Below are 16912 nucleotides of genomic sequence, written 5' to 3'. Positions count from 1 at the left end.
TGTCATCATCGATCCCGATTTGTCTTGCAATTCACACCTAATATAACCAATATTACTAGAATACCTTTCCTCCATCTTTACAATATTGGGAACTATATGTATCTATAAAATATGTGTATCTAGCTTCATGCTTGCTGAGGCTCATTTCTCAGGAGAAACAGTGTGGTGTGTGGTTTTCAACTTGTTAAATTCTTAGAACTAAACTGAACACAGAGAGGAAATGAATGTTAAGTAATGTTCCTGATAGATAAAGTCTTACCCTCATCATAAGCCACAAAACCATCAGCTCTGCAGCTCTGAACTGAAGCAGCCATTGACAAGTGAGTCATTTTGCTTCAATATAAACCAGATGTGCTTTATGCTGGTTTTATTTAGAGTAGTGGTCTTTACCATACCATTGACTTGGTTTATCTGATTCAGTCAACAGTACAAATGCCAAATTTCAGTATATGATGCAGCAATGCTAAAACACTCAAATTATATACCTTATAGGAACATGCAGTCTTATGCAAAAGTCTGTGTGCCTCTGGTCAAATGAAATTCTTTGATGATTTTCTAAATGATAACACATTCTCTACAGAGAACACAGTACTGCACATTTGAATGCACAGTTACTGTTTATTTGCTGAATTTAACATGTTGAAAAAAATCTAAAATGTGAATGGTGCAAAACTTATGGCACATTAAACAGTAAAAACTCAGTAAATACATACAAACTTGAACAAAAGATGCCATATTTATTTTTACTTCATTTTTTACTCTCTTAAATGTATTTACATTCACTTGCTCTTTTCTCATCAGTACTCAACAGAAATGCACTTGTTTCTTTGTGTGTAATGTGTAAAGAATCAAGAGGCATCATGAATTCAACCCCAATGGCAGAAACAAAGAACGACACCATGAATCAGACAATGAGCTCATCATCTTGCAGGGATGCAGCGTGTATTTTTTATGCAGTAGCATATGTGATCATCTGTGTCCTGGGTGTTGCTGGAAATGGTTTGGTGATCTGGATTGCAGGATTTAAGGTGAAGAAGTCAGTCGTCAGCACCTGGTACCTGAGCCTGGCTGTGTCTGACTTCATATTTTGTTCAATTTTGCCCATCAAGGTCATCTATATGATCAATAAAGACTGGCCCTTTGGGCGCTTCATGTGCAAGTTCAGGTCTTTCACCTTGTGGCTCAACATGTACAGCAGCATCTTCCTCCTCGTCATCATCAGTGTGGACCGCTGTGTGCTTGTTATGTTTCCTGTGTGGGCTCAGAACAAGCGCACTGTAAGAAAGGCCTCTGTGATAGTTATGCTAAGTTGGATCATTGCAGCAGCATGTAGCACACCATCGCTTGTTTTCCGAGACATTCGTCACAAGCAGCAAACATTGTGCATCGACAGATACATTTATAAGAAAAATCATATTGCCACTGTAACATACCGATTTGTTTTTTTATTCGTGATCCCATTCCTGTTTATTTTTATCTGTTATGCTGTCATCATAAGAAAGCTATCTAACCAGAGGGCGAGGTCCAAAAAGCCCTTCTTGATCATGACTGTGCTGATTGTTACGTTCTTGATCTGCTGGCTGCCATATCACATTGTTATTCTGATTAAATTACACATGAAATATGATTTATTGATATCCATACAGCAATTTAGTCTCATTCTTGTCAGTGCCAACAGCTGCCTGAACCCATTTCTTTATGCATTCATGGGGAAAGATGTTAAGGAGCAATGTTACGCCTTTCGATCAAAGATTGAGAATGCGGTCAAGGAGGAGGAGGACCAGAACACCATCCAAGGGACAGTTTACACCACCTGTGGGGAAAACCAACATTCAACTAGTATTTAAATTTTCATGAAGTATCAGAAACTCCCAACTCAAACTTAACTCTCAAGTTTACACCCAAAAAATATTTAATTCAGTTAATTTGTGTCTGTATAAATTTTAAACACTTTGTTGTTATTGAATATTCAAAAAAAAGACTTTCTGAATGTTCCACATTATACTGGAGGCCTCTGCCAGATCTGAACATTGCATGGCAGCTGTGGTGCACTGAAATTTGCTCTGCTATTGGTGAAAAATTCAGCAGATTTTTACTTTATGCAAATAAGTTTTGCATTTTGCAACTCAGACAGGAGTACACTTCATCATGAATAATCAAACTTTCTCTTGAGCAAGGTTACTTCTAAGGTTACTTGTTAATGTAGATGATATGCTATTGACTCTATTGATGTAAAGCTAATTTTATGTATTAGATCTAGGTACATTCTGCATAAACATTCATATTAAGAATATCTATTCATTCTGTTGAATGAAAACAGAGATGCTTAACCTCTATTACCTGTATGTCTACCTATGTTACAATACATTAGAAATAAACTTTACTTCTTCTTAGCTTCTGTTAAACCCAAAACAGTCTACAACTGCTTTAACCTTTCCACATTATTAGCTGGCTTTGTCAAGCCAACTTCATGTTCCTTCTAGGTTTTGATCTCTTATTATAATGTTTACTGGTTTTACTTAGGCACTTTGAATTGTCTCTGTAAATGAAATATGCTACATAAACAAACATGCCTTGTATTAATAAGGTCTACTGTCACCCAGCCTTCGTCCTTGCCCTCCACTGAGATGGCTTATGTGATTAAAGGTCTTTTCAACTTATACTCTTTATGCATGTGTAAGATAGCACAGCATCTATTTTTAATTAGAAAAACATAGTTTAATTGTTGTAGCAAGTGTGTAAATTGTTGTAGTAAATAAATTGTCATAAAAATATGACTGTAGTTTTGCTTTTCTATTGCTTTTTCTATTAATTGGCTTATATTCATTAATTATATGAGCTGCAACAATGCAAAGTTGTTCTTAAGTTGTAGAAGTGTATAGTAAAAAATTGTGACCCACTGGTCCTGACCATTTAAAGGAAAAGCTAGGGCAGGTTTATGGGGCCTATGCTCAAGTTAATCTACCCCTGCGTGGCATGTATCTAGCTTTTTGCTTGCTGAAGATCATTTTTCAGCAAAAACAGTTGTGTGGTTTTCAACCTGTTCAATTCTTAGAACTAAACAGAGCACAGAGAGGAACTTAATGTTAAGAAATCTTCCTGATGAAGTTTGTCTCTCATCATAAGCAACAAAACCACCAGCTCTGCAGCTCTGAACTGAAGCAGCCATTGATAGTTGAGTCATTTTCATTTAACATAAACCAGATGTTCTTTATGCTGGTTTTACTCAGTTTTAATGATGTAAATTGCTGTTGTGTATAAAATGTGCTATATAAATAGATAAATATATTTTATGCCCCACAGCCAATGACAGTAGTGGTCTTTAGCATAAAAAATTATCCTTGTATACCAAAATCTTACAGAATATACAGAATATGATTACATGTTTAAGCTGTGTCTCTATTGGGGAGATCAACATCAGCTTCTCAGTTTTTCTCTGCACAGTTGAGTTTGACTTCATTTATTTGATTCAGATGTGAGAGGTCAGCGGTACAGCTGCCAAATTTCAGTGTATAGTGCAGCAGTGCTATAAAACTCACACTACATATCCTATATGTATAACAAGTCAGATGTAAAAGTTTGTGCTTCCCTAGTCAAATGTCAATGTTTTATGGATTTAGGTGACAATAAGCTAACACATCCTCTACAGAGAACACACTTCTGCAGATTTTAATGCACAATTCCTTTTTACGTGCTAAATTTTACACAAATTAAATAAAAATTAACAAAAAAAAACATACTGTGTGAACTGTGCAAACGTTATGTTAAATTTCCTAAAAAGAAAACCTTAACAAATACATAAAGATTTGAACAAATAGGTCATATTTATTATAAAATATTTAAATATATAAAACTTTTTTTGCTCCGTTTTCATCAGTACTCAACAGAACTACACTTATGTGTTTAATGTACAGAATCAAGAGGCAGCATGAATTCAACCACAACAACAGAACCAGAGTATCCTGACTATACGTACACACCCTACACTGTGTATAGACTTGTATAACAGAAGAATAGCAAAAAATTCTGCCATCAAAAATAGATCAGTTTGTATCTTTAGTCCCCAGATGATTATTAAATGCTGTTAAAAGGAAAGATGATTTAACACGGTAAACATGCTCCCAGCTTTTTTGCAACATGTTGCAGGCATCAAATTTCGTATATGCATATATTTGTAAAAACAATAAAGTTCATTTAAAATATATGTCTTAAGTATGCCAAATTCTCATGATATCCAATGCTTTATGTGTCAGTATTACAACACAATATTATAAGCAGAAATACTATCATACAGTTTCTTGTACATATGCAGTGTAGACAAATTCATTACATATTACAATGGCAGCTTTTACTCCTCTCTGTTTGTCATTGAAATGCTGCTAAAATATTGTTTATTATAACTGTGTAATAACACATGAACAATGCATGCAAAACAATGTAAGTACTAGCAATGGACCCCCTGTTACAGATGGATTATTTTAGTACAGATAATGCAAATACACATGTATTAGCAAATACACAAATATATGTTTCATAAGTAAAACAGCATATTTTCTGTTATGTAATTACACATGTATAATAGAGTGAGTGATTTTAAGAACTATTGTTCTTCTAACTGGACTTTTCTGATTCTAACAGTAGTGTAATATCCTCTATTATAAAAGTATTTACAATGCATCTGTAATAAAATTCAGCTAGCTGTAGTAACAACAACAATATTCCACAAGATGTAGTTTGTAAGTGGACAGTTCATGTGTTTTGTAGGTACAGTGAAATTACAGACTAAAAATCCAGACACTGCTTTTAAGTTATACAGTACATAGAATTTAATTAATTGCATACATTTACTTTTAAAGGTGTGTTCCTATGCAAATACCATCACATTGCAGAATGGATTAAAGCCAGAACTTGGTTAGATCTCAGGAATTCTACTACAGCTGGCTAAATATTAGGAAAATTGCTGTATCCTGTGCAGATGCAGAATTACATTTAGAAAAGTCTTGTTAGAAATCTGTTCACTCTATCAAACATGCAATTATATGACAGAAAATATCCTGCTACAACTATCAATACACACTTGTGTAATTACATGAATAAAATACTGAAATCGATACATGTGTATTTAAACTATTTGTAGTAAAGTAATTATTTTGCACAGGAGATATTCATCTGTAGCACTGGGATTCAATGAACACCTCCTCTTGCACCCCAACTCTAAGCATAGCCACAAGTCTGCCAGACCATCACAAGTGGTTTTATTGTCATAAGTAGTGTCAGCAGCTGTCTAAAGCATTTCTGGTAACATTTCACTGTAGGGCACTGCATGGAAAGCAGCATGTCACCTACATAAGCCCTTAATGACAACTGCTTTGGTCAACTTTGATGCCAAACTGGCACAATAACTATGTCAGGTTACATCATTTTTGATGACATTACTTAATGTCATGACATTTTCTGGGGTAAAATAACATAACATGTTATCACAACTAACTTTGTAGCCCTTTCTCTTTTTTGGTATGACAGTGTGGTGTAATGCTGAAAATGTGACATAGCATGCAAAATGAGGCAGTTGGTAAAACTGAACAAAAGTGAGAGTTTTAGAAAGATCTCAAGAACATTCAAGAGTAACAATGACATGTAAAACTTCAAGAAGTTTTGTACAGTGAATAAATTCAGTGAAGATTTTGTAACATGGCTGAAGGAATTCACTTCTTTTCAGCCACACAAGCAGTAATGAGATTGTACACTGATGTTGGGCAATTAAGACTGACATCCATCAAAGAAAAGGGTCTACATAGAAAATGAAGTACAATTCTTCATGGATTGCTGAGGGTCATTGCTCACAGAGAGAGCTGTGTGGAAAGGCAATGAAAGTTAAGCAATTTCCCCGATACATAAAGTTTGTCCCTCATCATCAGCTCTGCAGCTCTGAACTGAAGGAGCATTTGACAAGTAAGTTGTTTCCATTCAAACACAAACCAGATGTTCTTTATGCCAGTTTCATTCTGCTTTTATTTATGTAAATTAATTTTGTGTATAAAATGTGCTGTTTAAATAGACTTGACTCACCTACATGATGCCTGATGGCCAATGAGAGCAGTGGTTTTAGCGTACAAAATCAACCTTGTGTACTAAAACCTTTCAAAATGTACAGAATACAGTCAGCTGTACAGATGCCAAATTTTGATGCATAGCGGAGCACTACTATAAATTTCACATTATATCAATCACAAGTGTATACAGTCATATAAAATGTTTGTGCACCTCTAATCAAATGAGGTTTTGTTTATTTCCTAAGGGAATAGCACACTTCTGCACATTTTAATGCACAGTTTTTGTTTATTTCACTGAATTTAACCTACAGGAACACATGTGAACTGTGCATAACATATGGCACAATTTTTTTCCAATTTAAACAAGGTTAAACTCTTCAAAATTTTGGCAAAAAAGTTTGTCTTGTAGAGGATGTGGTAACTTCCAACAAACCAATAATATGCTCCTTTCTTTTCAGTAGTCAAGAGAAGCACATTTTCTACTTGTGTTTGCTGTACAGAATCAAGAGGCATCATGAATTCAACCCCAGTGACACAGACAGAACATGCTGACTACAAGAACCACACCACAAATTCATCATCTTGCAGAGCAGAGCGGTGTTTTTTGTTTTCTATGCAACAACTGATGTCATCATCTGTGTCCTAGGTATTGGTGGAAATGGTTTGGTGATCTGAATTGCAGGATTTAAGGTGAAGAAGTTGTGCTCCACGCTGCCCTTCAGGATAGCCTATATGGTCAAAAATGAGTGGTTCTTTGGGCGCTTCATGAGCAAGTTCAATTACTTCATGATGTGGCTCAACATGTACAGCAGCATCTTCCTCCTCGTCATCATCAGTGTGGACCGCTGTGTGCTTGTTATGTTTCCTGTGTGGGCTCAGAACAAGCACTCCAAAAGAAAGTCCTCTGTGATAGTTGTGCTAGCTTGGATCATCTCTGCAGCATTAAGTGCACCATGGTTTCTTTTCTGAGAAATTCAGTATGATCACTAAAGCCAAAAAACAGTTTGTAGGTACAATTAGATTAATATGGAACACTTCACTGCTGGCATAGCCTGCCGATTTTTTTTATTTATTTATTTTTTTTTTATTTATGGTCCCGTTCGTGATCATTATCATTTGTTATATTTCATCATTCAAAAGCTGAAGTCCAACCAGACAGTAAAGTCCAAAAAGCCTTTTAAGATCATGACGGTGGTGATTGTTACTTTCTTGATCTGCTGGCTGCCTTATCAAAATCTTCTTTTTTTGGTGTTATTTTTCATGTCACCTAATGGTCCTTTGGTCACTGCATGTGTATGTAGTCTCATTCTTAGTCATGCCAACAGCTGTCTGAACCCATTTCTTTATGCATTCATGGGAAAAGACATTAAGGAGCAATGTTGTGCTCTTTGGTCAAAAATTGAGAATGCGAGTGAAAGAGGAGGAGGATCAGAACACCGTCCAAGGGACAGATACCTCAAGCAGTTTACCCAGAGCAATCACCCTTTTCCAGTTTGTGCAGCACACTTAATTCTTCTAAACAGGAAACATCTTTCAGTTCGATTACCATTGCAGCAAACAATGTAAAAAAAAACAAAAAAACGTAAAGCTCATATTTTAAGTTATGCACTTGTCTGTGAGAGGACTGGCTAACTATCTTATGTGGTTCTATATGTGGCTAAATTTGTGTCAGTATTCTCCCTCTATAGTGAAAGTATGTCTCTTTTGAAAATTCTGAAAAATTAAAAGGTGATTATATAATGTATTTTTTGAGTTAACTCAATTCAACCGGAGTTCATCAGCGCTTTTAAGTTAACAAAAAAAAAAAAAACGGGTGAAGAAAGATGTTTTATAATTTTAATTTTAAGATGATCCCATTTTTAAAAGGGTAACCACTAGGGGTGATACTGGTTTAGATATGCTCTGCATATTTTGGTGTTTTTCCTACTCTAGATAGCCAATGATGTGCTTGTTAATTAGTTATTAAGTTGAGTCATGTGTGTTTGATGAGACAAAACACAAAAACGCATAGTGTTTGGTCACCAGTACTAGGATTGGGAACCCCTGCTGTACTGCACAGAAGGGTCCTCCATCTCTAACTATCTGAATTTTGAGTTTTTTTTTGTTTTTTGTTTTTTTTTCAGTATGGAGCTTTCCACGTTAAGATTATTAATACTAGTTCTCTCTCTGCTTTGTTTTACCCCATTGTAACTTGCTTCTAATTAAATTTGCTGCACTGTAAACTGTAATAAGTTACAGTTAATTGGTTGGCCAGCTTGAAGCAAAACACATGCATGTTACTGGCAACAGCAAAGTAGCCGTGGCCCAACTTACTGTTTTAAAGCTGGTCCAAAGAACTTTGTAGTCGCTTGTATTAAACCCAGGTCTATCTGCATGAATAATCATATCAAGAATATCTAATCATTCTGTTGAATGAAAAAAAAGGGATGCTTAACCTGTATGACCTGTTTATTTACCTGTATTACAATATACATAATAACAATAAACTTTACTTGATGGCTGCTTCTTTTTCATTGGTTTAACTTTGTGATTTGAACTTAACACATAAGGCCGCTTTCTGCAAATTACCTAGCAACAGATGACATTAACTGTCTTCTGTATTGCAACATAGACCTCACCGACTGCTACACAATAAACTGAAGAAGTGCAGTGAAAAGATTAACTGGGTGATGCAATCTACAAATCTCTTTTTTCCCTGCAAGGTGGCCCACCCTTCAAATTCCATTCAGAAGAATGAAGTGAATTTCCTAGTTAAGTGAGCCTTTTAGATGTTTCCCTCACTCCATGGCATTCCATGAAGCATTAACATACGCCACATTACTCCCAATGACATCCATTTTAGCCTTCATAGAACAATTTAAGATGAAAATCTATGTAAATAAAGTACATCAAATTCCCATGATAAAGCATGAAACATGTAACTGTACTCAATTCAGAGTGCATATCGTCTCATGATCCTATTATAGAAAAAAATACATTCACATGCACATCGTGAAATTGCTACTAAATATCGTACCAAAAACAGTGCGGCACCATTAGAAGTGCATGCAATAGTATGGTAATCAATTAGTATATAGTTTTGGACTCTCCTACGTTCTGCATAGGGCCAAATGTTAGGCCTGTGTTGGTGAGGCACCCTCTAGTGATGAACAGCTGTAACTCACATATTGCACTGCACTGTGAACTCCTTCATGTCCAACAACTAAATTTAGCATGATAAGGAAAAAGTGCCATAGAACTTGTTCTGTTTTGTTTAGAAAGGTTACATCTTTTATATTTCTACCTTGGATGAACTTTTTTATCAGATTACTTTTATTCAGAAATCAAATAATGATTTTAATAAAATTATTTAGTCCTAGATCTTATATTATTAATAATAAATACTTTTTGCCATATTTTTGGCCAAGGTTTTTTTTCCATGTATTTTGCTTAATTTAAAATAATTGAGTTATGCTGGCGAACATATGATTTTTAAAAAAAAATACAAATTTGAATGTGGGCATTAATGGTTTAAAGTGTAACAACAGGTACATATAATTATTGCTTGTGAAGTAATACCATATTATTACATACTTATGGGATTTTCTACATTAAAACAATGTTCTGTGCATTAAAAGTAATATGTGTTTATAAACTGTTCTTAATTGGATCAATATCACTGCTGGCGAGGATGAAATGTGAGGAGCTGTTTACATCACAACGCAGAGCACACATTTCAACACACAAAACCCTCTTGGTCTTTATGTCAGCTGTTGTGCTTACTATGGCAGCACAGGTACGAAGTGTAGAACGGTACAGAGATGGTTGGTATGAAAAAACCATAAAGCATTACACATTTTGCCCCGGCATCAAAACTGGCATCAAAATGCCCATGAAATATGTAAAAAATTCCCCAACACTCTCAGTGTTTTATTTTTTGTTATATATTATGCATTGATTGAGTTGTTCATGGACTAAACACTAGGTGGCGCCCTCACAATGCATATTATTATGTGTTTATCTCGCTCTAACAGCCTACCTCATATTAAGAAGGACTTAAAATGGCTTCATAACTTTTGGACTTATTCTTAAAAGTTTCTTATAATAAAAGAATGTTTAATGGGAGTCCAAACTGAAACTGTCTGAAAAAGAAAAGCAATCTTCAGAGATCCCCTGCTGCTATACTGCCCATCTGTGCCTAGTTTTGACTGACTGGGCCTGTTTACACCTTGTAAGAACTGTTTTTGGTGATCAGATGATGTTCAGAATTCACTCGAATACATTTAACACCCCCAGGATGCACTGTGTTCTCATTATGGTCGGATCACTCAAACCACATCTGGAGGTTGTCAAAGACAGTTCTTGACCATATTTTACACAACTTCATTGTTGTGACACATTTCATTTAAATAATACTTATTACAACATAATAATAAAACAGTAATAAATTAAGTCTCTTCAGCATTTCTCTAAAGTCAACATCGGTGGTACTTGTCTTCAGTGTGTATGTCTCACATGCCAAGATAACACCATCATTTTGGTTAAATACCAATTTGTTGGTCTGGATTCTTCCTCGAAACAAAACATCATGGATTGAGTCATGCACTAATTCAGCTTTGATAGCTGGTGGAAGTGTTGAAGATGGTAACAGTAAGAAATACACCTTAGCCATCGATAGCTTAGCTAAGGCTAGCACAGTTGGATATTACTGTGGAGATGCACTGTTTAAAATAAGAGAACTTGAAAACTTACAGCTGTGGGTCTAAACCACATGCTCTGCCAGGCGCAATGATTCTGCGGTGAATGATGGGACTTTTACATCATTCTCACTGGCAAGTCATGAACTGATTCATCCTTGGTATTTGAGCAGAGCAAGAACAAATCTGGGTACTTTAATGGTACGTGGTACACGGCTCTTGGTCGAGAGACATTGGCTGTGTCTGAATGTAGTAAATGCTGCCTACTCACACATATTCTGATGTAGTAAGACACCCAGTCATGTCCAAATCAAATGTTTGTATAAAATGCTGCCTGCTGAGGTTCCTCCATTCTGACATGTTTTAAAAAGAAGTGTAGATGTATCCTTTGGTGTCTCACATGTCCCATAATTCTTTGTGTTAGCACCAGTATAGTTAGGAAAGGAAAAAAAAAAAACAGCAGCACTGACACAGTGGAGAAGAGAGAGTCGTTTGTGTACAAATAATTTTGATTTTGATTTCAGAAGTTCAGGTGCTGGCCTCTTAAAAGACATTTTTCTGGGTAAAAGTTGCTAATGTCTAACACTAACAGCTAGCAGTGTGCTGTCATTTCTTGGTAACGACATGAAGGCTGACTTTAAAGCTCATACCAAATGTGATCTGGTTGCAGTTACTTTCATCACAACGCTGCATTTTAAGCCACTGACTTATAAAACAGCACAGGCAGCGAAGTATCTAAATCACTGCTGGGCTTTCTTGGCTAGGCAGGTGATGTGAGGGTCCAGGTGAGGTGATCAGCAATGTGCACACCAAGAAACTTGGACCCTTTGACTCTCTCCACAGCTGAACCCTTGATGTGCAGTAGAGAGTGATCAGCACAGTGAAGACAACAATCATTTCTTTCATCTTATCAATACTGAGAAACATGTTGTGTACAAGCTACTTTACCTCCTCACTGTTTGCTGACCTTTCAGTTCAGTCATTGAGGAAAACATGAAAAAATGATAACACATGGTATCATCAGCAAACTTGAGGATGTGATTTGAGCTAAGCACACAGCCCGGTGGAGCCCTGCTGTTTGGTATGGTTGTGCTGGACGTGGTCCTGCTGATCATGACAGACTGAGGTCTCCCGGTCAGGAAGTCTAGAATCCAGTTGCAGAGGGAGGTCTTCAGCTAAGAGAGCTAAGATTTCCAATAAGTTACTGAAGGATGATAGTGTTGAATGCTGAACTAAAGTCTATGAATACCATTCTCACATAATTATCTTTTCTGCCCAGGTGGGTCAGTAAAAGGTGAATGGCTTGTTCTGCAGACCAGTTAGGGTGATATGCAAACTGAAATGGATCCAGTGTTTGAATCAATATGACTACCATGGCGGGTCTCCATGGTGTCAGAACTGCTCTAAATCTGCTGGCGAGGTTTAGATTGCAGTCAGCATTCTGAGGCTGGTGATACTAATTTAACAAACTCTCTCTCTCGAAAATGCAAATACATTCTCTCTGGCCAGATGAGATATCATTCACTTTCCTTAAGGTGTGCTAACAGACAGACAAGTTACAAAAACAAACAAACTCTTTCATGAACTTTTCACCTTCTAGATTTTGATCCCTTGTTTTTATTTCAATTTAATTCATGCTGGTTATGTTTAAACACTTGGAATTGTCTTTGTGTATAAAGTGTGCTTCTTAAGTAAACATACCCGCCCTAAATGAGGTCCAGTGTACACACCCTTTATCCGTCCCCCTCCACTGAGTTGGCTAATGAGAGTAGTGGTCTTTTTCATACAAATTCAATAAATGACCTTTTCTTCAGTGAGGACTAAATGAAGGTAACACATACAAAATCTATTAAAACGTTATTTGTTTTGTATTGCTTTTCATATCCATAGCTGTGTGCATGATGAAATGATAAAGCTGGGGCAGGTTTATGGAGCCTGGAAAAAAAAAAGAGTAGCCATGGGTCAAGCTATTCTACACCTGCTACCCCTTATTGCTCAGCAGAGTGAGGTGTGTGGTTTTTAACTTGTTCTTAATTCCTTAGGACTCAAGTCATCACAGAGAGGAACTGAATGTTATTAAAGTTTGTCCCTCTCAGTTGAGTAAAAACTGACATTAATAACTGGTCATCACATTACATCACATCATTAGCAGAGCTCAGTAACACTGAGATTATTAACTAATCATCACTTTGATTTATCAGTCTCATCAGACATTAGCATAGCTCAGTAACACTGAGATTAATAACTGAAAAGCATATTGATTTATCAGTCTACTCAGGCTTTAGCAGGAACTTCAGTGTTTGTAAAGATGATGTTTTCTTCTTTAGAGGGAATTTTTACATGGCATGCACTGATTTTAACATTGTTAAAAACATTCATGGTGGTTCTTTTAAATACAGTATATTTTTTTAATGACTGATTAAGTATTCTAAAAGTATCATCCTAAAAAATTAAAAGGTAACTGTATTCTGAATAGTGACTTTACAAAAAATAACTTGGACTGAATACAGACACGTAAATCCTGTATTCTAAATACATTTCCCAATACTAGTACTCTGTTACATCCCTAAAAGGTCTTTTTATCAGGGCCTTCTTTGCTTTTGTTCTCCCAGTCCAAGTTTGACATGAAGCAGCTGCTTTGTAATCCTGTGTTCTTTTTATGCGAATGACATGACTCATTCATCAAATATTCGTGATTCTATCCTGCCAATAAATGGTCAGTCTTGAATGTAGGCAATGCATGTGAAACTACTTGAGCAGCTCAAGACGTTTTCTGTACAAGGTCCAAGTCTCACAGACATATAGGAGACCCGTGAGAACAACTGAATGATATTTCATGAGCTATGAAGATAGCTTTTCACATGATATTGGGCTTTGTCAAGATGGCAAGAAGGCTTGTCTACATCAGAGAAGCAGGGAGCTATGCTGCCTGGAGGTGTAACTCCTTTCAGGGCATCTCCTATAGCAGAAAGGTCTTAGCAGAGGTTCCACACTAAACCTGCTGACTGTCAAAATGCCAGAAGATGGGACCCTCAGGCTGGAAGGCACTCAAATAGTTACTGAGGAAGAGCTGAGGATTTCTCTGAGTACAGCTTGTTGGATACATGGCTAAATTAAAGCCTTTCAGTAAAATTATGCTTAAGATCAGTCGACACAGAGCTGTGCCAGATGTGCAAGCAGTACTCAGGAAAGGCAGATGTTCAAGAGGTATTATTGCAGATGTATGCTGGATAATTGAAAAGCCAAGGAGTTCAAGAAGGCAATCAATATGTTTCATTAACCACTACCAATTCCCTAGCAACCACGGCAAACACCTTTGTAATCACTTAACAACACTCTAGCAACCACCTTGGATACAACTGCATGACAACACTCGAGCAACAGGCAGGAGTACCATAGCATCTGCCAAGGAACACCTTAGCAACCACCTGGAACACCATCTCAACCACCCTATCAACCACATAGCAAGAATCAATCAATGAAAATAACTCTTTTAATGTAAAATAACCAAAAACAACTGGCTACAGCGCAAAACAGCACTAATACAGCATAAACAACCCTCTACATTTAACCATTCAATACCATAGAAACCCAATACAGTCTACAACTGCTTTAACATTTCAAAAATATTAGCTGGCTTTATCAAGCCAACTTAAAGCTTGTACATGAAATTCTGCCCTTCTTGTTTTATTTGAATTTAATCTATGTTGTTTTTTAAGCATTTTGAATTGTTTATGAATTGTGCTAAATAAATAAACTTGTAGAAATGAGGCCCAGTACCCACACCATTTATCCTTCCCCTCATTTAGACAGCTAATGAGAGTTGTGGTCTTTTTTAAACAAAAACAACACCCAGAAAATGACCTTTTCTCGATATGATTAAGTTAGGGCAGGATTATGGGGCCCAAGGTCAAGTTAAAGTTAATTTCTCACAGAACTCTATGTGGTTTCCAACTTGTTAAATTCTTAGAACTACAGTTACCACAGAGAAGAACTGAATGTTACACAATTTCCCTGAGACATAAAGTTTGTCATCATCAGCTCTGCAGCCATTGACAGGTAAGTCGTTTCCATTCAAATACAAATCTGATGTTCTTTATGCCAGTTTTATTTTGCTTTTACTGATGTAAATTGCCTTTGTGTATAAAATGTGCAGTAAAAGTAGACTTTTCCTCACCTTGCTAATATGATGCCCAGTGGCCAATAAGAGTAGTGCTCTTTAGCATACCTTTCAGACTATAGAGAATACAATCAAGATTTTTATGTTGTTCCTGTCTGTAAAAGGGAAAGACCGGACAACACTGGACAACATATATTTATCTCTGCACAATTCAATTTGACTTGGGTTATTTGATTCAGATGTGAGAGTTCAGCAGTAAAGATGCCAAATTTCAGTGCATAGTGTAGCAATCCTGTAAATTTCACGTTATATACCTTACAAGTTTATACAGTCATATGCAGCCCTAGTTTGTGCGCCCCTAGTCAAATGAGGTTTTGTTTATTTCCTAAGGGGAAAATAATACACTTCTGCACATTTTAAAGCACAGTTTCTGTTTATTTCACTAAATTTATCATACTGGAAAAAATGTGAGCTGTGCATAACAAAGGGCACATTTTTTCCAATCCAAGTTAAACTCTTCAAATAAATAAACATTTGCCAAAAGATGTGTGCCTTGTAGAGGATGTGTTAACTTCCAACAAACCAATTAAATGCTCCTTTCTTAAGGACACTTTTCTATTTGTGTTTGCTGCACAGAATCAAAACGCATCATGAATTCAACCCCAGTGACACAGACAGAATATGTTGACTACAAGAACTACACCACATGTTCCTCATCTTGCAGGGATGCAATGTTTATTTCTTATGCAGTGGCAAAAGTGATCATCTGTGTCCTGGGTATTGCTGGAAATGGTTTGGTGATCTGGATTCCAGGATTTAAGGTGAAGAAGTCAGTCATTACCACCTGTTACCTGAGCCTGGCAGTGTCTGACTACATATTCTCCTGCATTCTGCCCTTCATTATTTTCTATGTGATCAAAAATGAGTGGTTCTTCGGGTGCTTCATGTGCAAGTTCAATTACTTCATGATGTGGCTCAACATGTTCAGCAGCATCTTCCTCCTCGTCATCATCAGTGTGGACCGCTGTGTGTTTGTTATTTTCCCTGTGTGGGCTCAGAACAAACAGCCTCTGTGACAGTCATGCTTGCTTGGATCATTGCAGCAACATTAAGTGCACCATCAGCTGTTTTTCAAGACATTCGTTATGATCATTACTACCTGATAACAATGTGTAGTTGCTTTAACAATAATATGGAACACTACATTGCTAACATAGCCTGACAATTCATTTTTTTATTAATGGTCCCATTCATGATCATTATCATTTGTTATATTTTCATCATTCGAAAGTCCAACCAGACAGTAAAGTCCAAAAAGCTTTTTAAGATCATGATGGTGGTGATCTGCTGGCTGCCTTATGAAACTCTTTCTCTGATGTTATTATTCATGCCTCTTCAAGGTCCTTGCTCCAACAGCCTGCCTCATTTTATGAAAGACTTCTTATTTATCAAATGTGTTAAACCAGGAAAAGACAAACGCATGGTGTGCAGCAAGTAATCAGCACTGACATTAAGGACCTACAGCATATTAAGATAAGCTGCATTAAAAAGGCAGAAAACACACTGCTTAGACCTCTGTGCCAAGCTCTGGGCCCTGGGGCCATAGCAGTCAGTCTGCAAGTAGTAGCAGTGCCATGGATGCATCTGAGACTGTTAAAAGCAAACCTTGCTCAGAGCAGTACCCAGGAATAACTTGATAAACTGCTGAGATAACTTTACTCAAATTTGTGATTTCACATTATTCTTTTAAATCTTGAAACCCACCTTCTTGTACAAAATTTTCTTTTCCACTCCAAGTGGTGCAGCAGTAACAGACACCAGAATGTAACCACTGCATCCATTAAGGTAGAAAGAAATATCTGAAGAAGTCAACTTTACTCTTGTATTTTCTGCCACTTTTCCAGTGTAGCACAATAGCAAAATGTGGCTAAAATGCAGGTAGCGTAACTGAACATATTTGAATTGTCCAGAACTGCTGTTTGGAAAAGAAATGCAACCCTCAGAGATCCCCTGCTGCAAAACTGTCCCTCTATGCCTGAGTTCTAAATGACTGGGCCTTTCTA

At 36.6% G+C, this 16912-nt stretch overlaps 1 protein-coding gene across 1 annotated transcript; it reads left to right on the top strand.

Moving 5' to 3' along the window:
• Window positions 1-285: 285 nt before the first annotated feature.
• LOC118827425 (chemokine-like receptor 1) lies at window positions 286-1941 on the top strand. Its single transcript, XM_036598781.1, has 2 exons — window positions 286-320; window positions 847-1941. The coding sequence occupies exon 2, from the start codon at window positions 861-863 to the stop codon at window positions 1845-1847; it is 987 nt and encodes a 328-aa protein (XP_036454674.1). The 5' UTR covers window positions 286-320; window positions 847-860; the 3' UTR covers window positions 1848-1941.
• The last annotated feature ends 14971 nt before the right edge of the window (window positions 1942-16912 follow it).

The sequence above is a fragment of the Colossoma macropomum genome, unplaced genomic scaffold (assembly GCF_904425465.1).
Source record: "Colossoma macropomum unplaced genomic scaffold, Colossoma_macropomum, whole genome shotgun sequence".
Taxonomy (NCBI): domain Eukaryota; kingdom Metazoa; phylum Chordata; class Actinopteri; order Characiformes; family Serrasalmidae; genus Colossoma; species Colossoma macropomum.
The sequence above is the reverse complement of the archived record's forward strand: the minus strand, read 5'-3'. Positions and strand labels throughout refer to the sequence as shown.